Below are 17,554 nucleotides of genomic sequence, written 5' to 3' on the forward strand. Positions count from 1 at the left end.
AGCAGCATGTGTAAGTTTATCTCATTTATATAAGGTAATTCTTAAAATATTCTTTTGTTACAGTATTTGTGGACAGGATATTTGAATGAAACATATAGCATGTAAAATGGGAGGTCAAGACCAGAAGATAAAATTAAGAGAGAAAGAGAGGAGGGGCACAGATTATGAAAGGATTTGAAGCCACCCTCTGACCTTCCTAATCCTGACCAGAGTTGACTTTGGGAACAGTTTTAAGACAAAAGAAAAGTATCAGAAAAATTAAAGGTACATAACTGTATACATTAATAAATATAAACCTAAATTTCTATTTTTTTACAAGTACAGGTAATTTTCTTCTTAGAAACAATAAAACCTTCACATGCTATGGTATAAACTCATAAATATTTAAATTATTTTACATTTTGGAATTATTTTAGAATGCATATGGAACATGGTTTTAAATTTCTAATATACTGAAATAGCCTAAAATATAACTCGGAAAAGAGGCATTGATTTTAGGGGGGCTGAGAATGTGGCTTAGTTGTAGAGTGCTTGCTTGCTCAGCATGCATGAAGCCCTGGGTTTGAATCCTCAGTACCACATACACAGAAAAAGCCAGATGTGGTGCTGTGGCTCAAGTGGTAGAGTGCTAGCCTTGAGCACAGAGAGGCTCAGGGACAGTGCCAAAGCTCTGAGTTCAAGCCAAAAGAAACATTTCAAGGAGAAACGCTTGTTATGAAGTTACAGTTCTTCTATAATTAAGGGATAGTTTGTGATAGCATTTATTTGATAAATAGATTTCTAGTAAGGAATATAGAATGAGAAAAGTGACTATCTTGATGACAAATTAGTAGATATAGTAATTGTGAAGTTTTTGTCTTCATTAAATTTATTAACTTCTTGAATTACAAACATTAGTAAATACTGTTAGCAATATTTTAATCTACCTTAACTGTGTGTTCACTTTTAAGAGTCTCTTGGTTAGAAAGAGAAACATTCACAAAAATGGCAGGCAGACTTTATCAAGTCTTGTTTATAGTGATAGGTGAAGTTATCAGGTTATTACAACTGATACCAGTTTTCATCAGTTATACACTCTAGTTTCTCACATTTTCATATTCTGAACTGTGATGTTTCTTACAGTTACTGTTTTGTAATCAAAAGGTTAACCTGTGTTCATTAAAGATCTTAAATCCATTGTATTTAAATCTTGAAGAAATTTGTTTATTCCCCATATGGCTCACAGAGATACCCGGGACCATGGCAGGTAAGAAGATTTCATTCTGCTATCTGTGGACTGATATAGATGTAAAAACTGAGGGTGTCACTGCCCATTTAAAAAATTATATAATTCTGGTGGGCGGGGGAGTGGAGGGAGGAGGCGTCGCGGGGGCAGGAGTGGGCAAGGAGGGAGGGGAGAGGCGGGGGGGGGGGGCGTGGGAGAGGGAGAGGCCTGAGAGGAAAACCCGCGATAACTGAGATGCGGGGGACGGAGATGTCCTACGGAAGAGACAGACGGATGGAGAGAGACAAAGGCCAAAGGGAGAGATAGTGTCAGAGAGCGCGCGGCCGAGCGCGGGCTCGCGCGGGACACGGACAGGCTCGCGGGCACGCGCATCTGAGCGGCCTGGCGCACGGACACGCTCAGTGCGCGCGCACCGCGAGCGATTGAAGGCGGGGGTGGGGGGGTGAGGGGGGAAGCTCACTGTCTTCTCACTCCCAGCCCTTTATTGAAGGCGAGGTGCTGGGTGGGTGGGTGGGGAGAAGGTGAGGAAGGGCCGCCTCAGAATACTGTCTTCCTTGGTGTTCCCTGAGTCCTTTTCTTCCTAAAATCGTCCCTTGAGACATTTTCCCCCCAGTGAGTAATAACTGGGAAGTCCTTCCTGAGCGGTCTAACTTCAGTCCTCATTTGAGGAAGCCTTCAATGAACATGAAAAGTGAGCCCTTTTACAAGCTTCAGAACCTTAGAAGGGGGCACTTTGGGGATCAACCAGTCACTTGATCCTAGTTGGAGCTAGGCAGGCCTGCCCAAAGTGGGTAGTCAGCCTGGTGTGCTGGCGATCAGATCAGTTAGACTTTGCCTTCTGAGAATCAGGGTCCTATCCATTTACTAGCCCTTCGACCTGGGACACATGAACTGGTGTATCACTTTTCTCACTTGTGAAGAGATGATAGCAGACCCTTCGTGGGAATTTTGTGTTACCTGAAATAATCTAGTTGCAGACTTTGGAACCTGACCAGGCTTGTGGGAAGAGTGAGCCCTGCCCTCTTCCCCTTGGCTTTGTACCTTTTGCAAAACCTGAGGACAAGAGTGGTCTTCAAAGAGCTGTTCCTTGATTGATTTTGGTCTGTCATGGGGCTTGAATTCTGGGCCTGGGCGCTGTCCCTCAGCTCTTCAGCTCAGGGCAAGTGCTCTACCACTTAAGCCACAGTTTCACTTCCAATTTTCTGGTGGTTTATTGGACATAAGAGTCCCATAGACGTTCCTGCCCTATCTGGCTTTGAACCATGACCCTCAGAACTCAGCCTCCTGAACAGCTAGGACTATAGGGGTGAGCCACTGGTGCTTGGTGAGCTATTCCTTTATCTGGAGTGAATTTTCAGAGTCTTGTGCCAGTGCCGGGTCTCGAACTCAGAATCTCGAGCTCTTGTGTAGCTTTTTTTTTTTTTTTTTTTTTGCTCAAGGCTCTACCCCTTGAGTTACACTTCCACTTCCAGTTTTTTTGCTGACTGATTGGAGATAAAGATCCCCAGATCTCAGTCTCCTAAGCAGCTATGATTATGGGCACTGGGCCATCTGAGCCCAGTTCAGGTTATGGTTTCTGTCATAGGAGGCCACCTAAACATATATGCACTGGTTTAAGAGGCAGGATTCTTGGGGCCCAGAAACATGCTATATATAAGGGTATCCATCTATTCACTCTCTGTGCACATTTGATTCTCTCCAGACTCTTCTCCGTTCTCAGTCCAGATGTTGGGGGGTTAGGAAGGGCAAGCAGCCTTAAAGCTTTCACATTCCACCCCATCCCCACTCACCAGACAATTAGTACTTCATGAAAATAGAGATCTGTGCTTCACTTTTTCCCCCTAAGCTTTGGGGATGAGGGACAGTGCAGATCCCTGAGTTTCCATCCAGCTGGTCAGGACCTCTGGTCCTGCAGGCCCTTCCTGTCCATCTGGGAAGTCAGAAAGTTAAAAAATATATATATAATTCTCACAAGTATGGAAAATTAAATAGCAGACATCTCTGGTCCTTTTCCTGTGTTCTCTTTGTAGGAACCACTACTGGGAGGGTTTCTGGTGTATCTTTTTAGATTTGACCTTTGTAGGAGCTTTCACAAAATTATATACTTTATGTATTTTATTTTGACATTATGGTAACATGTAGTACATATAATTTTACTATTTTTATATTGAAATTTTTATTTGTAAGATTCCTTTAGGAAAATGTATGTCAAATCTCTTCCTTGCTTATAACAGCATATTTTTGTCATAGAAAGATGAGAGACCATGAGAAACCCAAGAAAACACTCAGAGAAGTTGGAGTAACTGGGGTTTATTTTATGCTGGTGGTCCCAGAGGAATCCCCTTGAGAGTCTGAGCACCAACTAGAGGTTTGTACAGGGTATTTGTAAACAAGAGTAGGTGGGGTGGGAGACATAGGTATCGAGTAAGTGTCTGCCAGGGGCAGGTGCAGGAAAGTGGACATTTTCAAGAACTTACAGATGTGTGACAGTTCCTCAGAAATTGCAGGGTGTATAGGAAATGGCCAAGTTCATTCCAGTTACCACAATGGCTGGTTAGATTGTCACCAGAATGTTCCCTGACAGGGAGGGGATCCTGGCTTATTTCAGGTTTCTAGGCCTGAAGTCAGCCATGCCAGGTGCCTTGACTTTTCTTCTACCACATAAATTTTCTAACCTTTATATTGCAGTATTTAATGATTATACTTTACTTTAAAACAGTTCCGTAGGGAGCAACCTAGATCAAATATTTGTGTTTAAAAAAATTTTAGCTTATTTAGATAATTTTTTCTCCTAAATATTTGCACAATTGTTCTGTCATTGATTTTGTGTGTAAAATTATAACAACCCCCTCATTTTATAATTTTTTCATACTTAATGTTACTAGACATTTAAAATTTTGTTAACTGGATAGTAATAAGGTTCATATATCTTTTAATTTCTTTTTCTTGATTACTGCAAAAGTAGTTGTTTTATATGTTCATTGGATATTCCTATGTATTCTTATTTGGCTTTTATATTTTGAATTGTTTTTATTTTGGACTTTAAAATTTATTTGAATTAATGCCTTAATTTCTAACATTTTCTTTGCTATATGATTTTCCAGTTTATCATAGTTTCTGTCTTATTTTACATAGTTTAGTAGAACACACATGTTCAGGTTAATTTTTCCTTTACCTTAATAATTCTCTTGGATTTTGAATAATCAGTTTTAGTGGTTTTGCATTTTTAATTTTTACGTTTATCACAGGTCTCTTGGATAGCATATTTTTCTAATAGTTTTTAAATTCATTGTCTCACATTGTTTATAACTTTCTTTTAATCAATTTTTAATTATGTATGCTTTATAATCTTTCCAGTTACTATCTTTATTAGTTTCTTGTTGTTGCTATAAATTATTAAGAAGTTGGTGATTTAAAACAACAAAATTTTAGGGCTGGGAAGGTGGCTCAGTGGTAGAGTGCTTGCCTTGCATGCACGAGGCCCTGGGTTCGATTCCTCAGCACCACATAAGAAAAAAAAGCCGGAAGTGGCGCTGTGGCTCAAGTGGTAGAGTGCTATCCTTGAGCTGAAGAGCTGAGGGGCAGTGCCCAGGCCCAGAGTTCAGGCCCCACAACCGGACCGCCCCCCCAAAAAAACAAAAAAAAAACAACAACAAAATTTTATTCTCTCATTTTTGTCAAAGTGATGAATCCAAAATCAGTTTACGTGATTCTAATCGAGGGGGCTAATAAATTGCCTTCATCCTGATGGTTATACAGAGTGTCTATTTTCTGCCTTTCCAGCACTTAGCAGCTGCCTCACTTCCATAGCTTATTACTGTTTTCTTGTAGCTGCATTGTTCCACTCTTATAAGAACTTGTGTGATTGATTTGAGTCCACTGGGTAATCCAGGCTAATTTCATTTGAAGATCTTTAATCACATCTACAAGGCTTCTTTCTTGCTTTCTTGCTTTCGTTCTTGCTTGTTGTTGGTTGTGGGACTTGAACTCTGGGCCTGGGCACTGTTCCTCAGCTATTCAGCTCAAGGCTAGCACTCCACCACTTGAGCCGCAGCACCTTTTCTGGTTTTCTCAGTGGTTTATTGGAGCTAAGGGTCTCACAAGCTTTCATGCCCATGCTGGCTTTGAACCATGATCCTCAGATCTCAGCCTCCTGAGTAGCTAGGATTACAGATGTCAGTCACCAGTGCTCGGCTCCAGGAGTTTTTTGTTTTGCCATAAACTATTTTCTTGAAATTTCCCCTCCTAAAAGTCCTAATATATAGTAGTTTAAAATAAAGAAGTATTTGGAATCAGTGTTACAGATGTTACCAGTCAACATAAAGTCATGCTGGAATAAGTGTCTCCTACTACAGTATGAGTATTGTTCTTACCTAAACAATGTCATTTTAGAAAGGGACACATACTGAAGGAGAAGATGGGGAGAAGACCTAGAGAGGCAATGTCTTTCTACAAGACTTAGACCACCAGAGCTAGGAGAGATGTCAGAACAGATCTTCCCTAGAGGATTTGGAGGGCCATAGACCTTCTTAGGACTTGAGTTTGGACATCACTGTTAGGATTAAACGAAAACAGATTTCTGTTGTTCTAAGTCACCATTCTGGGACACTTCTTTATGGCAGCCTTAGGAAACTAAAACACCATATAAGGTAACATGGTCACAGGTTTGGAGATTATAATTTAGACTTTTAAATGAATCATTATTTAGTCTTATTTAGCCTTAATTCAACTATTCAGATTCACCAAATATTGTTTATTTGTTAAAACATACTCAGAATTTTTCTTCTATTGTCTTCTTGTTGTTTCTTATTTCATTAATTACTGAACCTATCTTTATTTTTATTAATGTATAACATTTACACTAAAATAAACATGTAATAAGTATACAGATAGGGAAACTTTGATATTTCCAAGCAGTCTTGCAAACTACACCTTATGCAAGAATGGAATATTTCTATTATCTGCTGTCAGGATCCTTTCGTTCCAAACCAAACTCCACACTCAGCGATGTAACCCCCTTTCTGCTTTATTTCATCATGGATTAGTTTGGCAACTTCAAAATCTCTCATTAATGGAAGCAAACAGTGCATATGCTTTTGTCTCAGATAATTTTTAAGGGTAATGTTATTATGGTTTATTCATTTTTTTCAAATGTTGGTGATTCAGTCCATTAAAAAAATTTTAAGGTCACTTCTGTCAGTTCGGAGCGAGCAAGCTCGAGCCTGTCGGTGTGCCGGAGCAGAGCAATGTCTAAATCAAAGGAACTTGTTTTTTCAAGCTCTTCTGGTAGTGATTCTGACAGTGAAGTGGACAAAAAGTTAAAGAGGAAAAAGCAAGTTACTACAGAAAAGCCTATAAAAAAGCAAAAGACAGGTGAGACTTCCAGAGCTCTGGCATCTTCTAAGCAGAGCAGCAGCAGTAGAGATGATAACATGTTTCAGATTGGGAAAATGAGATACGTAAGTGTTCGGGACTTTAAAGGAAAAGTTCTAATTGATATTAGAGAATATTGGATGGATCCAGAAGGTTAAATGAAGCCAGGAAGAAAGGTATTTCTTTAAATCAGGAGCAATGGAAGCAGCTGAAGGAACAGATTTCAGATATTGATGATGCAGTAAGAAAACTGTAAAATCTGAGTCATATAAAACGGGTACTGTTCTACTTGTTTAAATCTGTTTGTTTGTTTTTTTTACATTGGCTTTGTTTTTTAAAATGTTTTCCAAGCTATTGTATATTTGGATTGCAGAACAATTTGTAAGATGAATACTTTTTTAATGTGCGTTATTAAAAATGTTCTGAGTGAAATGAACCTACAGACCTATAGCCAACTAATCTTCGATAAGGGAGCTAAAATAATAGAATGGAAGAAAGACAGCCTCTTCAGTAAATGGTGCTGGCAAAATTGGTTAACTACTTGTAGAAAACTAAAGCTAGATCCTTATATATCACCCTGCACCAGAATCAACTCCAAATGGATCAAAGACCTCGGAGTCAAAGCAGACACTCTGAAAACATTACAGGATGGAATGGGAGAAACCCTAGGCCTCCTTGGCTCAGGCCGAAATTTTCTTAATAGAGACCCGGAAACACAACAAATCAAAGAAAGGTTGGACAAATGGGATTGCATGAAGTTGCAGAGCTTCTGCATGGCAAAGGACATAGCTAGCAAGATCAATAGAAAGCCCACGGATTGGGAGAAGATCTTCACTAGCCATACAACGCACAAGGGTCTCATATCTAAAATATACTTGGAACTCAAAAAATTAAATCCCCCAACAACAAATCCTCAAAGAAACAACTGCCCAATAAATAAGTGGGCTAAAGACTTGAAGAGAAACCTTTCTGAAGAAGAAAAAAGGATGGCCAATAGACACATGAAGAAATGTTCAACATCCCTAGCCATAAAAGAAATGCAAATCAAAACAACATTGAGATATCACCTCACTCCAGTTAGAATGGCTATACCCAAGAATTCTAACAACAACAGATGCTGGAGGGGATGTGGACAGAAGGGAACCTTACTTCATTGTTGGTGGGAGTGTAAACTTGTTCAACCATTTTGGAAATCAGTATGGAGGTTCCTAAAAAGACTTCACATAGAGCTTCCCTATGACCCAGCAATCCCACTTTTGGGCATTTACCCAAATGTTCACAAACAAGATCACACTAAAGCTACCAGCACAACTATGTTTATTGCAGCATTATTTACCATAGCTAAGATCTGGAGCCAACCCAGATGCCCCTCAGTAGATGAATGGATCAAGAAAATGTGGTATATATACACAATGGAATTCTATGCCTCCATCAGAAAGAATGACATTGCCCCATTTGTTAGGAAATGGAAAGGCTTGGAAAAAATTACATTAAGTGAAGTAAGCCAAGCCCAAAGAAACATAGGTCCCATGGTTTCCCTTATTTGCAATATCTAGTATATGTATGAGTCAAGCAGGAAAGGTCAGATAATGTGATGTTAGGAAAATGAACCCTTAGATATGTATTTGAATGTTTTTTTTCTTTCACTCATTTGTTTCTAACTCATTTATAAGATTATTTCTTTGTAGCTTTGTATGTCCCTCCTCCACAGTATAACCCTTGCTTTCACTATATTTGATGTTGGTATAATTTGTGGAGGAGATGGGGAAAAACAAGTCGTTTAAGGATACAGGTGGACCCGATGCAACTATGAGAAGTACAAGTTGTCATGTCAAAACGAACTTTACAACTTTGGTGCGGGGAGGGGGGGTTGGGAGGGATTGGGTGGGGGTTTGGGGGGAGGCTGGGAAGGGATGTGAAGGGTAAACAAAGGAGGAGGCTGCAATGCTTGATAAGAAATGTACTCATTATCTTGCTCATGTAATTGTAACCCCTCTGTACAGTATGTTCACAAAAAATAAAAATTAAAATTAAAAAAAGAATATACCATAATTTATTTATCATTCCACTAGTTAATGGGTTGTTTTGTTTCTTGAGTTGTCTGGTTAATTCCTAAGTTGGTGCTATCAGGGACAAAAATTGTGCAAACAACAGCCATTCTGTGGATTTTTGTATTCTTTTAAAATAAACCCTAGGAGTAAAATTACTGATTAGACATCAAGACTAATTTGTAAAAACCTGCCTATGACTTTCTAGTAAGATTCTACAAACTTGCATTCCACCAGCAATGCACAAAATTCCCAGTTGCCCACAACTGATTAAGTGTTAACATCTCCAATACTTTAACTCTTGTGAAAAAAGAAATGTGCTGCTAGTTGGTCCTTCATCAAAATTCTTTACTGTTACCTGCATAATTTCCCTATCAGGCTAGCACAGTAGTGAGTTTCTATGTTACTTCTTTGCCTATTTGAACAGATGAAAGCTAATGTGCACCTGCACCCATCTAAGTTCTTTAAGCAGGGCTGCTGCAGCCTCAGCTGTAGGTTTATGTACAGGCACAGATGCCTAGAGAGCACTGTGTGCTTGCTGCACAGAAGTAGGTGGCTGAGTCTCCAGGTTGAGAAGCTCTGATATTCAAGGAAAGGCTTTTGTCACTTTTACTGAAGATGATTTTGAATCTTCCATCTTCTGTTTCCTTGGAAACTGAAAATGTGGCTATCAATAATTCAGGGCCTTTACCAAGAAATTGTCGGTACCATAGGAAGTAGTCAAAAGCACTGTTTTCATAAGTACAGTTCAGAATGGAAATCCCTCCTTCCTGGACCGTAATGGAATGAGGACTTTGTTTCACCTGCTGCTCCTTACTTTGCTCCTTCTGTTGGCCATTCACCCCTGCTTAAAAAGATAACAAATGTCATTAGACTCTCAAGTGTGTATTTCCTTTATGCCCTTCCTTTCTACATAGTAGTATCTATATATCCCAGATTCTGGGGTTTCTCCTCCATAACTCACAGGCAAAGTGAAGGCCTAAGATTAGATATGCTGCTCCTAGCATATCTCAGCCAGAGTTCAATGAGAGCTCAGCTGGCCTTCTGTCTCCCCACAGATGGAACTCTGACTGTGAGCTCACACCCACTTCAAGTCCTTCAACAGGCTCCACCCCATCCACACGTATTTTCTCTTAAAGGTACTCTTGACAAAGAAAGTGCAATTTTTTTTATGTCCCAATTTAGAATTTCTGAGATACAGACACTGAGAAACACAAGTATCCTCTTCATACATGTACAAAAATCAGTTTAAGAAGTTATCTCAGCTATTTAATCCCTTTTTAACCTTTAACCTTTCCTCATGCCTCTCTGAAATTGTTAAAAATCATATATGGGAGAGGTAGTTGTGCTATTGTAGATCACTTTCCTTACAATGGTGAAGAAGGGAATCTCATGAAACAATCAGCATCGCATGATCTGGTGCATTCTGTTTTCACTAAAACTATTAAGGACACAGAGTGAGCATAATAGCAGGTTGTATATTAAGGACACAGAGTGAGCATGATATCTGGCTGTATATTAAGGACACAGAGTGAGCATGATATCAGGCTGTATATTAAGGATCAGAACATACAGAGCATGTAGTTCCTTTGCTTTCAGGGAACTTAAACTTTTTTTTTTTTTGTCAGTCATGGGCCTAAACTCTGGGCCTGGGCGCTGTCCCTCAGCTCTTCAGCTCAAGGCTAGTGCTCTACCACACTTGAGTGATAGCACCACTTCTGACTTTTTCTGCTTATGTGGTGCTGAGGAATCAAACCCAGGGCCTCATGCATGCAAAGCAAGCACTCTACCACTGAGCCACCTTCCCAGCCCAGGGAACTTAAACTTTATTGTAAAGTTTCAAATATGTTTCCATTTTTACATGACTCTAAGACATGATCAAATTAATCAAATCCATATTGATTTCTTCACTTTTCTTACAAAAATTTGATAAGTTAACTATTTCTAAGGATAACATAATGAAACCTATTCAGTCATTATGATGGCTACAAAGTAACAAATAGGTAGTTTGACACACAACAAGGATCCACCTAACGTGGTGATCGCTGGTGTCTTGGATGGAATGGAGGAGTGGGTAGCAGGAGATTTTATCATGTTGCTAAAATGGTGTACATTGATGCATATAAATTATTTACTGCTTACTTTTTATTTAATGTTATCAGATTATGATTGTCTACAGAGTCCTGATACAGTAGACAATGAAAGTGAGGATGAGGAAGAAGTGCTGTATATTTACCAAATGCCTCCTGGGTGGGCAGCATGTGCATCTTGTTAACAAAAGTACAACTCTAGTCTACAGTCACCTGAGTCTCAGTACTAAAAGACAGCAAAATAAAATGACCAGACAGATCTGTGTGTCCAGACCAATGACAAAAGAAAGGGAATTTAACTCTGCCATAGGTGCCAGAGAGGAATTCTATGGGGCAAATACTTGCACCAATCTTTAAACTGTGAGTAAAAATTTCCCAGTGGACAGGAAGAATAATAGGATTGTACAAAAAGTTGTATCACTGAGGCTGGAGATGGGCCATGTATGAGAGAAATCATAATAAACTAATACTAGAAATGTTAAATTCACTCTGGACTTGAAGGGTAACACCTGTCTTCATAGAAGAATTTCCTTTCAATGTTATATTTTCAATCCTGTGAGCTGAGGATATACACATACTTTTAAAGCAGACACATCTTAGAGAAATACTTGATCTCTAAGTAAGTTGAAACAGTAGGACCAAATAATTTACTAAGCGTTAAAGGATAATCTCATGTGAGTTGACAGATGTAAGAGGGTACGTTTGATCTCTGAGACAATATTGCCTCTTTGTGGTCATATAGGGAGGATACACTGAACAGTTCCCACAGCCTTATCAAAGTATGTGTTTGCCGATTCTGCACTCATCAGAACACTGAGGAAAATGGCCAGTGAGTGAGTCTTCTGTGGCCAGTCATTACTTCAGATGGAGGGAGACTGCCAATGGTGCCCAGGTGGATCTGGAGTAGTGGGTTGGAAGATTGGGGTAAAGGAAAGAAGACCAAGGCTACAGAAAGTGACATATACACCTCACCTGCCCTGAGGTCACTTCAGGGCAGATGTTGGTCCTGAGGGTACGACACTGCATGGGCTCCTATCAACACTGGATCTGAATATGCCCAGAACACTGAAGAGAACATGTCCTTAAGTAGACTTTAGATAGTGTGGATTTTTGTTAACTTGATATAGCCATTTTTTTATTTTTGGCCAACATGATAGTTTCATGCTTGCATATTATTGTTTATTTGTGTTTCTTGGTGAATAATGATGATGAGTAGGATCAAAATTTTTTTCAATGAAAGGTTAAATAGTAAATATACTAGCTTTGAGAATCATTCTGTCTCTATTGAACTACTCAGCTCTGCCTGGATGTGGCGCATGCTTCATATCTTGACTAATGATGGAGAATGTCTTTGCATCAGTGTATTGGTCATTCTTGTGTCTTTTATGAAGAATCTGCTCAATAATTGTGATCATTTTAAAATTTGTTCTCTTATTGAGTTAAAAGGTGTCTACATATGCTCCATACAAAAATTGTTTCAATAATTTATGTGTTTCAAAGAATTTATCCTATTTGCTAGCTTGTCTTTTTATTTCCTAAAGATAACCAAAAAATTTGAAGCAATGCTGAAAAAATTTAAAGAAAGGTTAACAAACAGGAACATAAAAATACTCATGTGTTAGACTCATTAGATTTAAGTTCCACAAGTTCTTCCACAAATTCAATGTAGTACTGTTCACATGACGAGCAGATTTGTTTTTATATACACAGATAAAGTGATTCAATCTTCATGAAAAAAAAAGCAATGACTCACCAAAGTACACTTTAAAAATTACAATATTGGGAACTTATCCTACCAAGATCTATTATAGAGAACAGTAAAACATGATTTAGGTGAAAATGAAACACACAGACTAATGTAGTTATTGTATCAGTGTGAAAAATATTAGAGGAATGGGTTCACACATACATATTCAGTTAATTTTCAGTTTAGAAGAAAACTATGTCAATGCAAAATACAACTTTTTAAAAGTTATGTTTTACTATTGCTAATTAGCTGTATGGAGGGATTTCACTTCAGCATGTCAGTTTTTGAGTGTAATACATCTTGGTTATTGTCACCCTTTTGTCTCCCCATCTCTCCAACCCTGCCCATCCCCCAAAACTTTCTAGTTCCATTTTCACATATTTGTTGAATATTATGACTGAATCAGCCACCCTTCCACTCTCCATTTATCTGCCTCCACCCCTGTACTACCCCACCCTTGGACACAAGTCCCAGCTTCCTGGTATTTAATTTGTCAAACTGTTAGTTCTTCAAAGGAGTTACACCATCAGAATCTCCTTTTATATATACTATACTTTAGTTGATATGCTTGTGCATATATGCATATGCCCTTAGATATGTTTACTAACGCATTTATCATTTAGATCTAACTTCCACATAAGAGAGAAATCATATTTCCTTTGCCATTTTAACTTTGACTTATTTAATATTTTTTAGAAAAATGTATTAAAGTAATAGTATGACCATCTGTATTTATCTTCTGAAAATGACTTTTATTGTTAATATCTGTGTCTTTATTCTTAGTTTGGTATTTTTTAAGAAAGCTTCCAGGGAAAAGACTAAACCTTTTTTGAGGAAATTTTGAATAATTCAAGCTTACAAATAACTGCTCTTATTTAACATGTTCTAGGCTCCTGAGTTTAAGTGGAATATGTAAAGTTAGAAATACAAAATCATTGAGTTTTTTTTCTTTTTGTATTGTAAATTCTGTGGTGAGCTGGTTATCTCCAGGTCACATTTTTTCTGTTAGTCAGCTTTCAGGAACAGTTAGTCAGCTTTCACAGCAACAGGAAGAAAAGTTATTTGGACCGTCATTTTTGTAGGTTTCAGTCCATCATAGATGAGACTCATTCATTTGGGGTTTGTGGGAGGCAGTACATTGTGTTAAGAATACGTGGCCGAGGAACCTGCTTATCCTGTAGTGTCCAGGAACCAAAGAGACAAAGAGTGCAGGCTCCCCAGATCCTCTTTGAGGGCACGTCTCAATGAACAAGGCTTCCCACTAGGCCCTTCTTCCTGGAATCTCCAAGCTGGGGACTGAAGCTTTAAAATATGGGCCTTTGGAGAATATTTCAGATCCAAACCAAACAGACAGAAGTAAGAGGATGGGAAATAGATGATGTATGTAGAACCTTAAGACAGATGGAATTGCCATACAATTTTTTTATAAAATAGACTTTAAAAAACAACCCAAAAGGCTATTAGTGACAAGAGGGACTGTTTTCAATCATTAAAAACTCAATCCTTTAGGAAAATGCATACATAAATAATAGGCATATATACAATATATATGTATATATATATGTGTGCATATATATATGCCTAACAAGAGACATCAAAATATAGAGGCAAAGCTGATAAAATTACAGGGAGAAACATATTCAATAGTAAGAGTTGGGGACTTTAGGATGTTGCATTCAATAATAGACCTGCTGGAATCCCTCCTAGCAACCTTCCCCTCAAATTCACTGCTTTTGAAAAATCCCTTAACCTGACATGCTTGCTAGCCCTGCAGGCATCTAATCACTGATTACCACAGCTATCAGTGGGAACTAAGTGAGGGATGGCCTGTGCTGCTGGGGTAGATGGTGAGGATGTGTGAATGTGCTGCACATGCCTAACTGAGTTGCATTACCATCAAGTTTTTTATATGAATGACTTTCTTTTCATGCATTTTATTCCTTGCCCTTGCAGAATCTAGCATGTTGTAGTTACTTTATTTTGATGCCATTTTCTATCAGCCACTCAGTTAATGTGAAGGTAGATACTTGTAGTGCAGGATGAGGTATAGACTGAGGAGGAAAGACAAAGTCTCAAATGTATGGGGCCAACAAAACCCTGTGAGTGAAACTTTGCCCATGTGGGAAAGAGACATGGAGCTGTGCAAATGTGCTGTGGTGGCCTTGTGATGTGTGTGGCTGTGGAGAGGCTGCGCCAGGCTAAGGGTTTGTGTAGGGGCTGCAGGTGCCTGGGGAGTACTGTGTCTCTCACAGCACAGAAGTAAGTGGCAGAGTCTGTGCTCTGGGCAGAGGAGACATACAGCAAGGTGCGGCGTTCCTTGTTGATGGTTGTTGCTGTGAGTCTCCCATTGTGCTTTGTTCCTGAAGCAATGTAAAACAGGTTGATGAGGTGTCCTCTTGGATATTGGCAAAACCACTGCACATTGTTCACAGCATTAGAAAAGTTGCATTGCAGCGTGGCGTTTTCTCCCTCCTGGAGAAGCAAGGCTGGAGGACTCTGCTCCACCTGAATTCCTCTCACATCTGAGTAAAACAGAGAAATAATCATTGGTGTGATTATCGTTACCACAACTGCAAAGCTCTGAAAGTGCTCCCATAGATTATGAGAGGACAGAAGTCTGCGAGACTTGCAAGCACATCTTTCTCTCTTCCCTCCATATGCTACAGCTGAGAAATCCTCTCAGCTGCCGGATTGTGGGACAGCCCAACTCACAGCAAATATGGGTGCACAAAAGTCCCAATAGAGAGCCCCAAAGCCCCTTCATGCTCCTTATCTGTTTATGAGACATGAATGTATGTCACCCAACCCTGGGCCCTGGGTGTCACAATACATCTGCAACTGTTCCAGCTCCTGTAGCCAATCGGCTGAGTTCCTTCACAGCCCCTGTGTAAGAAGTCCTTCCTCCCCACCTAGCTGAGGGTTTCTATGGGGGGTGGGGTGGGGTCGGTGGGGTGGGAGAGCATGGAGGTGGAGAGGGTGATTCAGTATCTTCTCAGGACATTGAAAGGGCTGTTAGGAAGAAACAATCTTGAAAATCGACATTTTTCTCACTTCTGGGATGATTTCTGATACCGTCTAAAAAAAGTTTAGTCAAAACTCAAACTGTAGAGAAGGAAAGTAATTGTGGATTCATGACCATAGAGAAACCATGTTCTTTGTAACCAATATTGCCATCTGGTGGCTTAACAAAGAAATAGGCTAGGCACAATTTCAGTGAATTTTAATACATCCTTTCTGCTCTTCCAGGGTTGAATGTTAAACTTTACATTCATAGAAAGGAAGAGGGAGGACTAAAGTTATCAAATGCATTTTTAACAAAATAAGAAAGCAAAATTATTAGTTAAAAATGGACACCAAATGATTTTTAAAGTGTAAAGTTAACTGACAATAACATTTAACAACGACAACAAAAACGATACCACAAACAGAATTCACAAAATTACATAACATTTTGATACTTATATTCTTGTAATTTTTATTTCTGTATTTTTTGACTCTATTCTTTAACTGGCTCTCTTTAAGAGATTGCATTTGTGATAGGGAAAAGACAGGTGTTGCTGTGTTTCCTCCTAGCATTGTCACTCAGGCTTTGAACTTTGTGGTTTATTAGAAAGATGATGTGAAAACTTTTAGGAATATAAACAAATTAAAGAAATGGAAGAAGTACAATGGATCCTGAAATGTAGTGAGAAGTCTATCAAAAGATTTCACTACATTTCAGGATCCATTGTACTTCCTTCTATTTCTTTTTCTCAGAATGTAACAAATCCTACATATTGTGAAGAATTATTAATCACTTTTCTGTATTGTGTTAGTTCCCCTTGCTGTGTAATACATGACCACAAACTCTGAACACCGTGATCTATCACACAAGGCTGCAATCAGAGCTAACTAAGGTCCATGTCCTGAGATCCCATGGTTGTTGGCAGAATACAGTTTCTATGCAGGTCTGGGGCTTGAATCAGGGCCTGGGTACTGTCCCTGAGCTTGTTTTGCTTAAGCCTAGCACTCTACCACTTGAGTCAGCTCCACTTCTGAGAACCTACTTTCTTCCAGCTGTAGCACTTATGGCATCTACCATTCTCTACTAGGATCCGCTTTCTGATCTCAGAAAAAGCAAGAACTATACTTGAAAGACCCCAGGAAAATAGATGACATCCACCTCATCTATTTTTGATGAACCTCATCTTCCTTGTGATGAACGTAAAGTCAAACTGAATAGGGATTTTATTAACATTATTCACCTTTGCTATGAAATGTAACCTAATCATGGGAGTAGCATCTGTCATGTTTCAGGTGCTATCAAAACAAAATGGAAGTGTACAACATGCAGCACAAATCTTGGGAACCAACTTTGAATCTTGCTGCAGCTGTCAGTGTTCCAATTCTATCTATGTTAAGTACATAGATAATTTTACACAAACACTGTCAAATTGTTTCCCAGATTGCTAAGCTTTTTACATTTCAACAATATCACTATTAAAGAAATGTACTCATTATCTTGCCCATGTAATTGTAATGCCTCTGTACAGTATTTTCACAATAAAAAATAAATAAAAATTAAAAAAAGAAATTAATTTCTATGCATTCTTGATAGTATTTGCTGTTATTAGTCTTAATTTTAATAATTCCAATAAGTGTGTAACCTAGGTGGTTACAATTTGCATCTAATAACAAATAAATTTATATATCTTTGATTTTTCTTCATCAAAATTGAGGATCATACTTTATTTACTTTTTTTCTCTGAAATCCTTTTATATCTTCAGGTTGGATCTTAATTTTTGTTTCATTCTTGATATGAATTTGTTATTCTTTTTGTTTTGCTCACAGTTTGTAAATTTTAGTGATGATTTTAAAGTTTCAGCTCTCTATTTCATTGTGTTTACTCTATTTCTATTTTCATTGTCATTGATATCTATTTTGTTTTATTATTTCTTTTCTTAAGTTTGTATATAGTTAATTTTTTTTGTTTCTTGAAATGAGAGCTTAGACTGATTAAGGTATTTCCTTTAGTATAACTCATTTATAGTATTATAAAATTGTTCTTAGTTCTGTTTTTTCTGTGTCCTA

At 38.5% G+C, this 17,554-nt stretch overlaps 1 protein-coding gene and 1 gene segment (V, D, J or C); one reads left to right on the plus strand and one right to left on the minus strand.

Moving 5' to 3' along the window:
* The window catches only part of LOC122113442, a 547,786-nt gene extending 532,523 nt beyond the window's left edge, over positions 1 to 15,263 (minus strand). The window contains 2 exon segments of the C gene segment in view: positions 14,734 to 15,005; positions 15,196 to 15,263. Of these exon segments, the coding sequence occupies positions 14,734 to 15,005; positions 15,196 to 15,247 (324 nt within the window).
* Positions 6,424 to 6,854, plus strand: LOC122113447 (activated RNA polymerase II transcriptional coactivator p15-like). Its single transcript, XM_042686411.1, is given in 2 exon segments — positions 6,424 to 6,766; positions 6,769 to 6,854. Coding segments are annotated over 2 exon segments (381 nt in total). The 5' UTR covers positions 6,424 to 6,471.
* Positions 15,264 to 17,554: the final 2,291 nt, after the last annotated feature.

The sequence above is a fragment of the Dipodomys spectabilis genome, unplaced genomic scaffold (genome assembly GCF_019054845.1).
Source record: "Dipodomys spectabilis isolate Male_0828 unplaced genomic scaffold, ASM1905484v1 ptg000097l, whole genome shotgun sequence".
Lineage (NCBI taxonomy): Eukaryota > Metazoa > Chordata > Mammalia > Rodentia > Heteromyidae > Dipodomys > Dipodomys spectabilis.